At 37.4% G+C, this 17,893-nt stretch overlaps 1 protein-coding gene across 6 annotated transcripts in view; it reads left to right on the forward strand.

Annotated features, from left to right (window-relative positions):
* CEP126 (centrosomal protein 126kDa) overlaps positions 1 to 17,197 on the forward strand; it is a 54,597-nt gene extending 37,400 nt beyond the window's left edge. For 3 of the 6 annotated variants that reach the window (XM_012729939.1, XM_012729940.1, XM_012729943.1), the window contains 4 exons: positions 1,045 to 1,120; positions 2,835 to 3,044; positions 12,199 to 12,263; positions 16,610 to 16,871. In XM_012729939.1, the coding sequence (XP_012585393.1) occupies positions 1,045 to 1,120; positions 2,835 to 3,044; positions 12,199 to 12,263; positions 16,610 to 16,672 (414 nt within the window). In that variant the 3' untranslated portion in view covers positions 16,673 to 16,871. Of the gene's footprint in view, positions 1 to 1,044; positions 1,121 to 2,834; positions 3,045 to 11,311; positions 11,463 to 12,198; positions 12,264 to 16,609; positions 16,872 to 17,121 lie in introns of those variants that run through there. The other 3 variants (XR_001145803.1, XM_012729941.1, XM_012729942.1) reach the window with 3 other exon arrangements.
* Positions 17,198 to 17,893: the final 696 nt, after the last annotated feature.

Consider the following 17,893-nt stretch of genomic DNA (forward strand, 5'->3'; position numbering starts at 1 on the left):
TTCACCAGAGACAGAGTGGGGAGCAGAACAGGCAGATCTACTGAAATACACTGCTGAGGGGAGCAGCAGGCGGGTCAGGAGAGGTCTGCCACGCCATGTGGGTCACCTCCAGGGCAGGGATCGAACTCACGCTGAAGTAACTTTAGCTGCTTAGTGCTGTGCTTTAACCCACTGCGCCACCAGGGAGGGCCCAATTTTGGTAACTTTTAATAGATTGGCATGACTGAATCAAAGTCAAGTTTTGAAGTTTATTTTTTTTCACCCCTATTGTTTTCCTCTGGTTTTGGTGGTTGTTTTCACTCAGGAGCCTAAACGAAGAGTCAGTTATTTTAGCAGTGGCCCCTGTCACCTTCATTATACTGGGTTTTCCCCAGCCCACTCTGGAAGAGATGAATGGATGATAGAAAAAAGTAAAACTGCATGTCATGGTCTCGGACCAAGGTGCCTCATGTCTAACTGGAGGTTAGTTAGCCAAGATGATGGAGAGGAGCCTCAGACATCACCTCCATGCCACTTCAGGCCAGACCAAAGACTTGTCAGAGCTAGGTAGTTTATTTCTTAAAGTAGAACAGAATGGAAGTGAAGAGCCGAAGGATACCCAACACTAGGGAAGGAGAGCTGGTGCCCTCAGAGCACTGAGTGGGTGTGCCCTGGGACTTCCTGTTTCCTCTTTCTGTGCAACATTGAGGCAGCTCATTCTGTTTGTAGTTTTGTCGTCTATGATAATTACCTACCCTTGACATTAGCCATAATCAGGTTTTGGACTAGAAGTTATGGTTTACCTTACAATGATAAATCGCCAATATTGTAAAAGTCTTAAGATTTTTTTACTTTTCCTTTAATTACCACTTTTTTTTATTGGCAACCCAACCTACTTCCATCTTCCAAATGCCCCAAAACATCACTACAACCTGAAGTTTTTTAAAAACACAAGTCACATGATAGTTGAAAATATATACAGTGTATAAACATTTTAAAAATCAATGTATATGTCATGAATTTTAAACAAGGAATTATGTTCTAATCTACTATTCTATTTTTTAGAATTTTGGACAAAGTGTCCAGCTAAGTTTAAGTGAGGCAAAACAAACTACAAGGGGAACTTCTAATATTGAAGAAGGTATGTTTTGATTTAAACATTTTCCTCTGAGCTCTGTTCCATGTGATCTTTATTTTTCTTTTAACTTACTTCCCAAATACTTAGATATTACGTGACTGTTAGACTACCAATTGGGACCAGAACTCTCCTCACTCCGCACATGAAGGTTGTTGCCAGTTATCTTTATTTGAAATAACATATTGAATATCTATATCAAATTTTTTTCTTGACATTTCAATTACTTCCATAGGGCAGATTCCCAGAATTAAAGTTACAGTACCTGGCATATAATTGCCCACTAAATGTTTCTGGATGAAAATGAATACTGGATCAAAGTAAATAAACGTAGATATTCCTAAAGCATTTTCCTGAAAAGTTTATTCAAAATCACTCTAGTGATGTATACCAACTGAAGGTAGATGGGCAAAGAAGTGGTGTTTTGATAATTTTGGCTTTTTATTCTTCATATCCTTTATCCCTGTAGATACTGGAGGTTTGATTATATATATATATATATATATTAGAGTTTTGGTATTTTCTTCTTGATTTCTGCAAATAATATCAAGATTTCTAGTTCATTATATTAGTTAAAATGTCTTCAATACTGTGTTCTTTGCATTTTCCCACTTATATTTTTGCATGCAGTCTTCATTTTTATTTTCTCAACGATTGATTACTCACAGCTGATTTTCTGCCTGCACCTAGATATTGACTATATAATAATGAACAAAAGCTACAGAAATCTTGCCCTTCACAAAGTTAAAGTTGTTTGGGGAAGAGTGGTCTTAAATAAACATTTTTTTTAAAGATTTATTTATTTCTGCATATAAGAGCTGGAGTACAGGCCAGAGGAGTAGAGGGTGAGAGGCTTCACCAGAGACAGAGTAGGGAGCAGAACAGGCCGAATGACTGAAACATACTACTGGGGCAGGGGGTGCCAGAAGAGGTCTGCCACGCCATGTGGGTCACTTCCCTGGACAGGGATCAAATTCATGCTGCAGTAGCTGCGGACAGCTTCATAGTGCTGCATGTAATCCATTGTGCCACCAGGGAGGACCCTTTATTAAACATGTTTTTTAGTCTTTTAGTGATAACTTCTATTACTTTAAAGCTCTAAGAACCTTCCAAATACAGAAATTTAGAAATTTTATTTATTTTCCTCTAGATTGCTGTATTAGCTTGATTATTTACTTATTTGGATTATTTAAATGAATGGTGTGAAATGAACTCCAAATTGGTTCTTTTGTTATCAACTAATTCATTCAGTCCTCTTTCCCTTCTCTCTAGCTTTTGATCATCTGTTCAATTCTTCTGGAACAGAACTGAATCTGGTTCTCAGCTTCCAGTTCTGTTCAGTTGATTATCTAATTTTCTAATTTTTAAATTCCCTCTCTTTTATACACTTATTTGTAACTCATCTTAACTGTTATTAGAAAGACAATCTACTTAATCTTCTCTGAATAAAATAGCACAAAATAAGTATTCTACACAATGTATGTTTTCTTTAGTTCAGTTAACACTCTAGGAATGTTTAATACCTCACTGCCATGATTTTGAATATCCTTTTTGTTTTGTATTAAGAATAGGAAAATGCTCCATATTGATCTTATTAAATGAAACACAAACTTTAAAAAAGAGATAACCTGGTTTTCTTTTGTTTGTAAAGCAAATAGATACAGACATGTCAACTAAGACAAATGGGGATAAAAGAACAATTAATACAATGTTTCTATAGTTTCAGATAGCACTTCTGAGTTTTTGATGGCTGAAAACCTAGTGAAAGCTTCAGTGCCTGAGGATGAAATTCTGACTGTCATAAATAGCAAGCAGCTACAGAAATCAGATGAGGCTTTGAATAAGACCCAGCAGTTCACCATCTGTGCACTATCAGATGAAGAACAAAAGATTCTACAGTCCCTTGATCGCCTCAATGAAAGTTTATACTGTAAGTATGGAAGAGCATCTTTCTGAAAAATGCTGTGTTTTGTATTCAGACCATTTTAATTTAATTTAAAAGTAAAATACAAAATGTATCCAGACTATCACCTGTCAAGTACAAAATAATTTAGAATAGATTTTGATAGACCATACTACTTCAAGTGTACAATACTTACATAATTTATGATGTGCCAATTTCTGTGACAGAGTTAGCAGTCTTCTAGGAACTTAAGAATAGACTTCCCTTTCTGCACTGTGGCAGGGTAGGTATCTTTAGTGACCACTCGTCAAAAGTAGATAAATAAAACCTGGATTAAGTACTTTAAAAATATTAAATGTGGCAATATGCTGGTAAGACTATAAGGAATTTCTTAAATGAGTGCACAATGCATTATAACGTATAAGTTTCATTGTTGAAAATCAACATGTGTTTATATTACATTAAGTTCACTTGTAAAAGCCCAAATCTACCCTTCACTGTTGTTCCCTCCCCAACTCCCTCCTTCCCTACCATTCTGGTAATCAGTAATGGTATAACAGTCTGAAAGTTTAATGCTTTCTATTTAGTTCATCCGTTTGTTTCCCTGTATGAGGAATTCTTAAGAGTAGCAGTTTTAAACATAGATTAAAAACCTAGAAAATAAGAAGAGTGATGAAGCTAGCTTTTGTTCTAAAAACATTGTATAGAGTGAAATTGAACTTTGCTTTTCATGATCTCACAAAAAAAAAAAAAGGACTAAGACATAAATCCCAGGGCCTATTTGAGATGAGTAGTCTCAGAAGGCCCTCCTACCACACAGCTGGTCTTCCCAAAGAGTAACACCCTAAACACTGAGGCAAAGGTGAAAAAAAAGCTTACTTATCTTCCTCCCTCATCTGCTCAATATTGAAGTTCAAGAGATTTTGTTAACATCAAGCTTTTACTGCGAGAAATTTTGAAGAATGTACTTCGGTAGACAAGAGTAATGTTCTCAGATGGGCAATCTGAGAGAGTCAATTGGAACACTGTATGAAACAATTAAATATAATCAAATGGTTGTGTTTCAAAGAGAAAAAAGTTTGAATTAAAATACATATTAATAGTAGTACATAAGTTCAAAGAATATAAATGATGTTAAAACTATACTAACATTCTTATATCAGTAGGAAGTTGGATAAAGTTATAGATTAACTTCACATGTTTGTAAATAAAATCTGCTTGTGAAAATTGTGAGGATCACAAGTAAAGGGCTGGAAAGAGCAAATATACAACTTCTGTACTGTTGGAGAACGAAAGAGGCATATGAAAAAAAACAAACCAAAATAAGTCAACAAAAGAAAGAAAAATAAGCATACAGGAGACAGGATCAGTAGAAATGTTATAGTATGTACAATTATCTTTATAATAAATGCAAATGAATTAAATGCTTCATTTTATAAAACAGGCTGGTAGAGTTTTTTTAAAAAATTAACATGCATATCCTGTTTATAAGTGATATATTTAAAACATAAAGGTGGAGAAAAACAAAATAAAAAAATGGAAAATATATTTCAAACAAATTTTAACCAAAGGAAAACTGTTTTAAATGTATTGTGCCTCGCTGGTGGCACAAAAGGTAAAACTGCAGCACTATGAATTACAGCCACTGAATTGCAGCATGAGTTCCATCCCCAGCTAGGCACCCGAACCCACATGGCACAGCAGACCTCTCCTGTCTCACCCACTGCTCCTATCACCAGTGTATTTCAGTCAATCTTCCCGTTCTATTCCTCACTCTGTCTCTGGTGAATTCTTAGCCTTCCCCCACCATCTCTGGCCTATACCCAGTTCTTGTATACATAAATAAATAAATCTTTAAAAAAAAACCAACTTTTTAAAAAAGATTTATTTATTTGTGAATGCAGAACTAGGGTACAGGCCAGAGGCTTAGGGGCAGCGAGAGGGGAGCAGAACAGGCAGATCAATGAGGTACACAGCTGAGGGGAGCAGCAGGCGGGTCAGGAGAGGTCTGCCACGCCCTGTGGTCACCTCCGGGGCAGGTGGGAATCGAACTCATGCTGAAGTGGCTTTAGCTTCCCAGTGCTGTGCCTTAACCCACTGTGCCACCAGGGAGGGCCCAAAAAGAACCAATGTTTTAAAAAAGTATTACTAGCAAACAAAATTGATTTTAAAGCAGAAAGTAATACTAAACATTAAAAAAATCACATCATAATGATCAAAGTTTGAATCAGAAGAAATATGTAAAACTTTTTAAATTTTAGAGGTGTAAAAGCATAGCCTCAAAATGTATAAAATATTTTTTAGTTAAGGTGGGAGATTTTAACATACTTTATTAGTAGTCAACAGAACAAATAGACAAAAAATCAAATAGTTATATAAAAATCAAACTTGATTAACAAATTTGACTAAAGGGACATGTTCTTTGCAAGCACACTTAGGAAATTTATAAAAATAGACCATATGTTGTACCACAAAACAAGCCTTAACACATTTCAGAGGGTTGGAGCCATACACCTCCTCTGACCGTAATACAATTTAGCTAAAAATGAATAGCAAAAAAAGTGACTATTAAGAAATACATCTACATGAGTCATGATTTTGAAAATCATACCATAATGGAATATTTAGACGTAAGTATCCGGGCCTCTCAGGCATAGCCTTACTGACATTTAGGGCCAGGTAATTCCTTTTTTGGCAACTACCCTATGAGTTATAAGATGTTTAGCAGCATCCTGGTTTCTACCCTTTAGATGCCATAGTATCTCCCAGCTATGACAAGTATCTCCCTCCAGACTAAGCCAAGTATCTCCTGGATGGCAAAAATGTTGTGTGGTTGAGAAGCAACATGTGTGTGTGTGTGTGTGTGCGTGCATGTACATATGCAGATACACATATAAATGTATGTATTGTACATATGTATATGCATTTCACTTCTACCAAGATAGAAAACCAGAATGTCAGTCTCACCTTAAAAATATGCAAAATGGTCTAAAAATAAAATGTTATTAAATTTTTTTTTTAAAAAATACGCAAAATGGGCCCCCCCCCGCCCCAGTGGCACAATCGGTAAGGATGCAGTACAGCAAGGTAACCGCAGCCACTTCACTGTGGCTCCCCGACAAGGAGGTGACCCACATGGTGCCACAGACCTCTCCTGACCTGGCCGCTGCTCCCCTCAGCAGTATACTTTATCCATCTGCCTATTCTACTCCCCACTCTGTCTCTGGAGAATCCTCTCACTGCCCCTGCCTCTCTGGCCTGTACCCCAGTTCTGTATGCATAAATAAATAAATATTTTAAAAAATAAAACAAAAACCTAGGAGCTACAGGCACAGGATGAATTTGCACCCACCCACTGATTCTTCCCTGTGAACCCATTGTGGTGTTCATGAGAAAAACATGGGCAGAACAGGAAAGCAAAGAAATCCTTCAGTGGTACAGTCACTGCTGTGAGATAAGCATGAAGCCACAGGCAGAAATTTTCTCCTACAGAATATGGAAGACATGGGGATAGAGGCTGCAAATCTTACTGACTGCTTCAAGTCACAGGTGAAGACTTACTGGGGAAGGGGAAAGTTAAAAGAAAAAAAGCTGCTCTGGGGGGGAAGAGGAGCAAGAATCAGGTATGGGCCCAGATAATTACAAGTATCCTGCTGTTAGAGGAGGACACAACCTCTTCCCTTGGTCCTGACAAATGTACCAGGCCACATGCACTGACAGCCCAGGATGATTAAGAAGGCTGACTTGGACCATGAAACAGAAAAAAAAAATGCCCTGTCCCCTCCTCAAGAGGTCAGCAAGGAACAAGCAACAGCAGTAGAAGTGTTCTGAGAGAGAAGCAAATGTGTAGAGAGAGACTCCTGATGTGTCAGGAAGGAGCAGGAGATTAAAGACAACAACTCCACAATCCTTGCAAAAGTGGAGTAACACTAGAGCACCAAAGGAATTTGAAACCAGTGATATACTGAAATGAAGGTAATCACAGCAACAACAACAACCCAGAAGTAGCTCAATCTCTAACTGCAGTGGTTAACTCCACTTTCTCAGGTTCACAGCACTCACAGTGGTCTAGAAGAGGAAGATGCCTTTTCCAGGCCCAAAGATGATTTACCTCATTATCCACTATTCTAAACAGGATGTCTATATTCAGTAAAAAATTAGGAGACAGAAGCACAAGAGCAAAAATTCCCCATTGAGGGGTAAAGCAGTCATGAAACCCCAGACATGACTCAGATTTTGAAACTATCAAATCATTTCAAGTAATAGAGCAGAGGTTATTACACAAAACAAAGAGACATCTCACTGATCAGGAGAAAATTTTTGCACACAATACTAATGACAAAGGACTGATCACAAAGTTATATAAAGCTGATGAAACTCAACAAAAACAAAGTGAATAACCCCATCAAAAAATGGGGCCCTCCCTGGTGGTGCAGCGGGTTAAAGCACAGCACTAAGAAGCTAAAACCATTTTAGCATGAGTTCAAACCCCACCCGCCCCAGAGGTGATCCACATGGCATGACAGACCTCTCCTGACCCGCCCTTTGCTCCCCTCAGCAGTGTACTTCATTGATCTGCCTGTTCTACTCCCAGCTCTGTCTCTGGTGAATCCTCTCACCACCCCTGCACCTCTGGCCTGTTCCCCAGTTCTGTATGCACAAATAAATCTTTAAAAAAAAAAATGGGGGCCCTCCCTGGTGGCACAGCAGGTTAAAGCACAGCACTAAGAAACTAAAGCTACTTCAGCATGAGTTCGATCCCTGCCTGCCCTGGAGGTGATCCACATGGCACACAGACCTCTCCTGACCAGCCCGCTGCTCCCCTCAGCAGTGTACTTCATTGATCTGCCTGTTCTACTCCCAGCTCTGTCTCTGGTGAATCCTCTCACCACCCCTGCACCTTTTGCCTGTACCCCAGTTCTGTATGCATAAGTAAATAAATCTTAAAAAAAAAAAAAAGGCAGAAGAGCTAAAAAGATACTTCTCCAAAGAGGAAATGCAGATGGCTAACAGGCATTAAAAAATGTTCAGCATCACTTGTAGTAAGGGAAATGCAAATTAACACCACAATGAGATACCACTCAACCAGTGAGAAAGGCACATGTTAAAACAACTAGCAACAACAAATACTGGCAAGGATGTGGAGGAAAAGAACTCTCCTACACTGCTGGTGGGAATGCAAACTGGTACAACCATTATGGAAAGTGTTTGGAGGTTTTCAAACTGCTGAAAATATGACAGCTTCCATAGGACCCAGCAACCCAACCCCTAGGTATCTACCTAAAGGACACAAAAGCATTGATTTAAAAGGACACCTGTACCCCTATGTTTATTGCTGCTCTGTTTACAATAGGGAATATATGGAATCAAGCCAAATGCCAAAAAACAGATAACTGGATTAAAAAGATGTACATATACACAATGGAATATTACTCAGTAATCAAAAAAAGATAGTTCATGCCTTTTGTAGCAACATGGCTGGAGCTGGAAGGGTCATGCATAATGAAATAAACCAGAATAGGAGCTGCAAAAGGAGGAGACTCGGAGCTGTGGAGCTGCGAAGCTGCAAAGCTGCAAAAGAATGAAGCAGAAGCTGCAAAAGAATGAAGCAGGAGCCTTGGGTCTGAAATCCAAAGTCTCTTTATTAGGACCACCCATGGGTATATTTAGGGTCTTTTCCTGCAGGGAAAAACAGGAAATGTGCTGGACACAGGGAGTGGGGTGCATGTTTGTACCAGACCTGGGGCTTCTTGTAGCTTCTACTTGAAACAAAGTAGTGGGCTGCAGCTATTTGCAGGACAAAGTGCACTGTGCTCTGCTGACTTGTTCTTTGGCCTTAATGGGGAGTGTGCCTACCCATGCACAACATTAGCCAGGGCGGACAGGTGCACTTGAGGTCCTGCAGCATTAGCCACAGTTTCACTCATAGCAGGAGCTTGAGGCATCAGGGGGAAAAAAGCAATTATAATAAAGAGGGGGATAGAATCAAAACTGGGTGGAAAAATTGCACAAGACTATGTTGATATGGCACATGAGTAAATTGGTGGTGGGAAGGCCATGGGGATTACAACCAAGATGAAAAAATGCACACATTGAAGAATGATGTAAATAAACAAATGAAAATAGAGCAAAAAGTTATAGTGACAAAGGTGGAGCATGTGGGACAGGTAGGCAACATTTATGAACAATGGGGAATTTCATCGAAATGGAAACTATAGAAAGGGTTTCACAGATATCTGAGAAATAAGAACAAAATGAAAAATGTCTTCCTTGGCTCATCAGTAAGTAGACTCAAATCAATTGAGGAAACCGTAGTGAACTGTGAGGGTAGGATAACAGAAATGTTTTGAACTGAAACACAAATAGAAAACAAAAAATTGGGCGAGAGGGGCAGAGAGCAACACCCAACAGCTATAGAAAAATATAACCCATCTAATAAACAAGTCATTGGAATCCCAGTATGGAAAGCACAGGTCTCGTTGCTAGGAGTTGGAGCTACTGAGCTCAGGAACTGGAGTTAGCACCTCTCATCATTGCAAATCTGTTGTTAGATCCCACCTAGCACATAAAGGAAGAGCTGCAGAGATTCTGGAGTCGTTTTCAGATGAGGTTTTGGTCACTCCATAATGGATCCTACCAAATACTATTCAGAGAAATTGGCTCCAAAGTAAAGATTTAATGTGAAAGAAAATTTATAAAACTTTTTAGGAGAAACTATTTTCTAACCTTAGGGCAAGGAAGGATTTCCTAAGTAGATCACATAATACAGGAAAGCATTAATAAATTTCACATATTAAAGTTACCAACTTCTCTGCATATCCAAACTCATTAAAAGAGGGAAAAGAGTGGGCCAAAGTGGGAGAAAATAGTTCAGTACGTACAATGCAGGGCACTTATTCAAAAGATAGAACTAAAAATCAAGAAAGAAAAAAATGCAATTAAGTAGAAAAATGGGAGTGGGGAGGACACTTGACTAGCAACTTGAAAACAAAGGGAATGCAAATAGTGACAAACAATAATGTCAACTTCAATAGTAATGGAAAATGCAAATTCACACAATGGGATATAGTTATCTACTCATCAGAAGCCTGAGTGTCTGGCAATGGTAAGTGGTGGTAGGAGCAGGAGTAGGATTTCTCACATAAGAAAGGTAGGAGGGGCCCTCCCTGGTGGTGCAGCAGGTTAAAGCACAGCACTAAGTAGCTAAAGCCACTTCAGCATGAGTTCGATCCCTGCCCCGGAGCTGACCCACATGGCACAGCAGACCTTTCCTGGCCTGCCCACTGCTCCCCTCAGCAGTGTACTTCCTGGATCTGCCTGTTCTGCTCCCCACTCTGTCTCTGGTGAATCCTCTCACCACCCCCGCACCTCTGGCCTGTACCTCAGTTCTGTATGCATAAATAAATAAATCTTTAAAAAAGAAAGAAAGAAAGAAAGAAAGAAAGAAAGAAAGAAAGGTGGAAGTTGCCTCCTTAAGAAATAGTTTGCCACCTCCTGCTAAGATAAACATGAAAATACCCTGCCACTCAACGGACTCATACCCTGGAAACAAACCAGGAGAAAACCCAGCATGCATAGGAGACATGATTGTTTATAAAAGCCAGGAGTTAAAGTTTTATAGACATGGAATATTCTGTTGATGGAAGACATAGGAGAATGAACTGCAGCTTCATAGATGATCTTGGATGAACCAAATAACATGCAATTTTGAGCTAAATAAGGCAGAGAATCCAATTCCACTTATGGAAAGTTCAGAAACAGGCTAACTTAGTACTGTTTGGGAGACATATACGTAATGTGCTCAGGTTAGAAAGAAATAGCACAGTGAGTTATCTAGGAAGAGGAGAGTTCAGGGAGCCTTCCAAGGAGTGAAAATGTTCAGCTATCTTACTGCTTTATTCTTATTAATTAAAAGATGCATATGCTTGATAAACTCTATGTGTGTTACTTTCAAAATTAAATTTTAAAAGTAATATACCAATACACAAAAAGAAATAAAAGTAGTGTATTCATAAGAGCAAGAGGCTGTAACCACAAAGCAATACAAAACTAAGGCTATAAATTTAAGATACACAAGTACAGTTTATCTTTTTTTTTTCTGTTAGGCATTTCTAGGTAATCAGTTGCTTCACATGAAAGATTTTGCCTGAATATTTTTCTTTTGCCCTGATGCTTGTTATTTTATAGGCAAAACTAAAAAAAAAAAATTTTTAAACACAAGAATTGATCAAATTACTTAATTTTTGTGCCTCAGCACCTAAATAAACATTTTGTCTTTCCTGATACGCTTCAAGAATGAAATTCACTTTTGGGTTTAAAAACAGAAGAAAGGCCTTCCTTGGTGGCACAACGGGTTGGGACACAGCACTGCAGGCTGGCAGCAGCCACGTCAGTTCCAATTCAACCCCTGCCCGGGAGAGGTGACCCACATGGCGCAGAGGACCTCTTCTGTCTCACCCACTGCTCCCCTCAGCTGTGTATTTCCTCAATCTGCCTGTTCTGCTCCCCACTCTGTCTCTGTTGAATCATCTCACCACCCCTGTACCATTGGCCTGTACCCCATTTCTGTATTCATAAATAAATAAATGTTAAAAATAAATAATTGAAAATAAAAACAGAAGAAAGGGGGGCCCTTCCAGTGGTGTGACAGGTTAAAGCACAGCACTGTGAAGCTGTCTGCAGCCACTGCAGCATGAGTTTGCTCCCCCGGCAGGGAGCTGACCCACATGGCACAGCACACCTCAGGTCTCACCTGCTGCTCCTCCTCAGCATTGTGCTTCAGAGAACATCTGTCTGTTCTCTCCCAGTCTGTCTCTGGTGAATCCTCTCACCTCACCGCTGGTCTGAACCAAAGTTCTTGTATGCATAAATATGTAAATGGAAACAGAAGGGGGAAAAAACTAACATTTTAATAAAGATTATTATATAATTAAATATTGGGAACTCCTCTATCAATTTAAGTTTTATGAAATAGTTTTGTTTTTTGTTTGTTTGTTTTTTAGTGAAATAGCTTCCAGTTTTTAGCCTAATATAAGTATAATGACTTTCTCGGGTCAATAGGAAAGTCTCTTACTCAATTTTGGATGTTTTGACACATCAGAATTTAATACTTGATTCTTTAGTCATTCTCTTTCAACATATATTAGCTAAATTATTTTGTATCATTATATAATTATTTCAGATATACAAGAAACCATTTGCAAAAACCCTTCCATCAAAAATGCCTTACAAATAATGCCACTTCTGGTAAGTATTTAAAGAAGAATTTTCTTCTTGGATTTAGGAAATTTTATTGTCTTATGTATAAGAATCATGTATTAACATTAACTTTCTTAAGACTCATTTTTAGAGAGCTTTTCTACCTAACCAACTTTCAATAATAAGTTATTTTGTTAGAATCAAGCAAATATCCTATCATTAAAAAAATCATAACAAATTTTACATCCATATTTACATCCATAACAAATTTTACATCCATATTTACATCCATAACAAATTTTACATCCATCTATTTCAATCATAGAAACAGGTATCAGTGCCCTATTCTTCAACAAGTCTTAGATATGTGCCTTAACTTAAAAATGGTAGGAAACTCACATGGGCAATGATTCCATCCTTGCTCATATCCCCTTCCTGTCTTCAAAGTTCAAAACTAGACATTTACTACCTTGAAATTTTTTGTGTGTTTTGGCACTGAAATCCTAGGGGAGATAGGGAGAGAGGAAGGGAAGGTGGGGAGGTAGGTAGGTAAGTAGACAGAGAAAAACAAATATAAAGAAAGTCATTCTATTCAGAAACCTTCAGTCTAATGGGAGAAAGAATCTATGGGTAAGATAGACATGTGACTAATACAAGGTCAGATAAAGAAATCACAGTAGGAGACCACAGAAATTAGGTCTGTGAGGTGGATTTCCTCTAAGTTACTTCCCATCCTCTTACAACCCTCAGAAATGAAGAAATGTCCTGTTAGCCCACTGAATACTTACTGGCGTGTTTTTGTCACATGCCCTCAGATCTGAAAGCCTGACAAGAGGAATTCTCCCCTAGAATTCCCCTGACAAGAGGAGGGAAAACCCTGAAAGTGTACTTAGTTGACTATGATTTATTTTTATATAAATGATATAAAACATTTCTTACCCATGTTTTAGACCTTCGCTATGCTCTTTCCAGTAGTGGATAATACTTACAAAGCAGCTGTCCTTATCCAAGCACAGCTTGTTACTTGCCTCTGGGAATGTGGTTCTTAGAGTGACCTTTCTGGTGTGGCACCGTTGTACTTGACTTTCAGATCCAGCTCTTTAGGCAATAGTGTGGTTCCTGCTGGGTTGTTTTTCTTTCTTTCTTTCTTTCTTTCTTTCTTTCTTTCTTTCTTTCGTTCTTTCGTTCTTTCGTTCTTTCGTTCTTTTTCTTTCTTTTTTTTTTAATGTCAACTTTTTTTATATCTTGTTGGGTTTTTTCCTTCAAATTTTCATGTCTGCCGGTTCAGCTATTTAAATAATTTTTATGGTGGTAGTTTCTTTGTGTCTGAATTTTAAATAGGATGACTTATTGGTTACAGCAGTTATGATTCTTATTTCACTTCAGTGAGATAATACCCAACTGAGATCCCTCTTGCATATACTTCAGCACTACTTGACAAAGGTATATAATCTCAGACAACAAACTGGACATGAATATAGTAAATGCTACTCTGCAGGGAGAAAATGTTATCTAATCAGCAAATTACTCTGCCAGTCATACTGATACCCTGTGTCTTTATATTGAAGTATCTGACTAATAGCTGAAAAGTTAATGATATAGATTAGAGGTAACTGGTAAGCTTGAAATAATCTCATATTACATTATTTTCATTCTTCTTGAGAGTTAGTAATCATAACTCTTTTCCTTCTCTTTGCCTCTAAACATACTACTCTCCCCTATTTTAGCACTACCAATACAGTCAGAGAGCTTACATTTATTTTCAGAGAAAATGGCATAAAAGTCACGTGATCAATGACACCTGTGTAAACAATTGTTATCAGATTTACCCTGTTCCTCTGCCCCGATCAGAATTGTCATATCTTGCATGGAGATTTGGGGACTTATTTGCCCATTTTTGGGTTATTTTTATTCTGTGTTATTTTACTCTTCACTTGGATTTATCAATTGTTCACATATTGTTTTATCAAATGGATGGATGTTTGGATGGGAGGGGTGGATGGATGGAATGGATGGAAGGGAGGGAGGGACTGATGGAAGGATAGATGAAACAAAGGGATGAAGACACATGTGCACACACACATATATTGTTTTGAACTGTTCAAAAGTAAATTCAGACATGATATACTTCCCTCCTAAACCCTTCAGCATAATTATTCAGCTAAGAACAGTCTCCTACTTAAGCACATACCTTTATTACACCCATGAATTTTAATACTAGTAGAACATCTGATATACACTTCAAATTTAAAGTTCCCCTGTTGTCTGGAAGAAAAATATGCTGTGTCTATTTTATTTCCCTGATCCAGGATCAAACTCAGGATTTTACACTGCATTTGGTTGTTGTGTCAATCTGGAGTAGTCTTTTTGTTCTTTCTTGATCTTTTGTTCACATTGAAGAGTCCAGGCCAGTTGTCTTGTTTTGATGAATGTCCTATGATCTGTATTTTCCTGATTGTTTTCTCATTATTAGATTCAGCTTAGCACTTGTGATAGATGCAAAGTTTCAGATTATGTCTTTATACCCTGTTCTCTTTTTTATCAGGTGGGCTTATTTCAGCCTGTATCTTTCCCTTCAGTCTGTTTAGCTGCTTATAATTTATTTTGAGTCCAGAAAAAAGAAGCCCAAGCTTCTAAAGTTCATTCAGAGCAAGAATAAATTGCAGCTTGGTGCCTCAGTGGGGATAAAATAGTTGTGGTTTAGGTATATGTTTGTCTTTTAAAAGCTTTCATGATATATTCTTACATCTCCTGCATTTCAAATAAAATGATTTTTTTTCACGTTTGCATTTTCATCTCTAGTAGCATGAAAGCTACTTGAGCACAAGAAAGCATTTTCCTTCTACCCCCAGCCTTAGCAGAAAGACTTCCACATGGTAAGAACTAAGGCAAGGTCTGTTCAATGAATAAAAAGAGACCAACAGGAAAACTTCTGAAAATATACAAGTTTTAGAAGGCAATATATAACCATATGTGTATATATTATACATATATGAAACAAGTGACCTCCAAAATTGTAATATATATGCATCAGGACAATTGCTATTCTAGTTCTGGTTAGTAGGGAGTTTCTTCAAGGTTTCCATTACTCCACATATGGACAGAAACATCTACTTAGGAGCACTGTTTGAAAGACATTGCACCTAAGTTTTAACATTTTTGTTTGTTTGTTTAATATCTGAGCCCCACTGTTTTCATCCTCATAGGAACTTTAAAAAAATCTTGTTTTGAAATTATGAGGTCATATATCTAACTTTGTAATTTGCATGTATTATGTAGCTGATTCAAGAATTAGATTTTTTCAGCCCAGCACCATTAATTATATATTAAATCCACCAAAAACTGAAAATGGCACTGATCTAGATTTGAAAGTTGATTCTTAATTTCCAGAACTTATAACTCTCCCTAGATCACTCATGACCTGGGTGAACTTTATACCTCCCCATTCATGCATGAATTTTGTTTCTTTAGAAGTTATCCTGATGGTCTCCTTTTATTCATTGAACAGACCTTGCCTTAGTTCTTACCATGTGGAAGGCATTCTGCTAGGGCTGGGGGTAGAAGGAAAATGCTTTCTTGTCCTCAAGCAGCTTTCATGCTGCTTGAGACGAAAGCGCGTAAGAGGACTACAGGACAGCCTCCAGATACCTGCCATTGCTTAGTTACATTTTTTAAGATTTATTTTTGTTTATTTATATAAACAAGAACTGGTGTGTAGGCCAGAGGTGCAAGAGGATTCACCAAAGACAAAGTGGGGAGCAGAACAGGCAGAGGGGAACAGTGGGAGAGGTCTGCTGCATCATGTGGGTCAGCTCCTTGGCTGGGGATGGAACTCAAGCTGCAGTGGCTGCAGCTAACTTGATAGTGCTGAGACTTGACCTCTCCGCCACCAGGGAGGCCCTGCTTAGTTAAATTTTTCAATATAAAAACTGTGGTTTTCGAGCAGGGTTTTTGTTTTATATACAGTATATTGTTTGCTTTCTAAAATAAAATTAATAAATTTTCAGCAGTAATCTTCCCAAACAACTTAGATTTTTTACCCAATATATGTTGCTAAAGTACCCATAGGATATTTGAACTCCAGGTGCTTTTTTTTGTAGGAATTAAAATCATTAAGTTTTGACTGTTTCCTTAGCAGGTTCTGATAAAATGCACTTAAACACATTTATCAATAGCAAAGAGTAAGTACTGTGAATTATAATTAGCATGATCCGTGGTTATATTAAAATTGATGTATATGTTGCTTTTGAGAATTTGAATTTTGAATTTAGTCTTATTAAGATGTCTAATATTTTATAGTAAAATATCTAGTATTTAATTTATATATAAATCAAAATCTGTAAGGTTAAGGTCTGAGTACTACTATAAAGGAATATCCTGAAATTATGTTCCAGAGCAGCCAGCCAAGGACCAATCTATTTCCTGATGTTGGATCCAGACTGCAGAGAAAATACTGATGAAGTATAACAGTGACTATTGAATGGAATCATTATTTTTGAGAATTGCCTGTAAATATATAATTTTGCATTTTGTTAATGATTTAAAATACTATAACCATACAAGAAAGGTAATCATTATATGGATAATAGGTAAATTGACTGGTTTACATTTATGCTACAAATTATACTTTATTATGTATTTTTATTGATAAATGCATTTTTAATGAATGGAAATACTACATTGTTTTTAATGAGCATGTTATTGGAAATAAATTCATTATATTTAAACATGAAACAAAGGATTTTTATTCAAATTATGTAGTAGTAAAGCTATAGTTGTAAAGCTTTGTTTTTGCTGAAATTCCTAATAAATTCTACTAAATTTTTGCACAATGGTATAGACAGTTTACAGTTAATAACATCGCACATAAGTGGTCTGCATGTACTTTTGCTTGTTCACTATCCAGGCACAGATGATCTCTCAAGAACTAACCACACTATCAAAGTTCACAAGGAACTGAGTGGTAAGTAGGAAAAATAAATTGCAGCCCCTTCTGGGTTACTGGAATTGCCTGGTTAGTGTGTCCTTTTCTCAATAAAAATTCTTCTGGGAAAATCACATTTACATATTAGAAGATTACGTTTTAAAGTACAGACACAAAGCAAAAGATGTATGACCTTAAATTTTTTTTTTTAAAGATCAAAGACCAAACTTTATTTACTCTCATTACTATCTATAAGAATATCTCTTACATCTTTTCTCTTTTAGGCTTTGAAGCTGAGGTTGAATAGCACTAACCAAGGGCTAGAACAAGGATATTTACCTTGTCTATGATCCATGATGCTTTGAGAATTCTGAGCTAATTTTTTTTTGTATGACCTTACATTTTCATAGATTTATGACAATCTCAGCCATTCGCTCATTTGCCTTCCACTATTTCTATACGACCCTTGTCACTTGTCATCTAATCTATATCAAGCTGAATTTCTCACTCTGGCACCAACAGGATTACTAGAATGCCCTTCTAAATTGAGAGTAAAAAGGCCAGAATGAAAATCGATAATATCAATCCCATTTTAAAAGCTTTCACAGCTTTCCCTTCAGCTATTGGAGAGAACTTGCACCTTACACGTGGGGTAGAAGAACCCCCTTTTCTGCATCATGTCCACTACTACCTTCCCCACCCCCTTTTACTCCAATAAGCCGGATTTTGTAGTTCCCCCAAATACAACCTGGTA

This window comes from Condylura cristata, unplaced genomic scaffold (assembly GCF_000260355.1).
Source record: "Condylura cristata isolate star-nosed mole 26May11 unplaced genomic scaffold, ConCri1.0 scaffold00025, whole genome shotgun sequence".
NCBI lineage: Eukaryota > Metazoa > Chordata > Mammalia > Eulipotyphla > Talpidae > Condylura > Condylura cristata.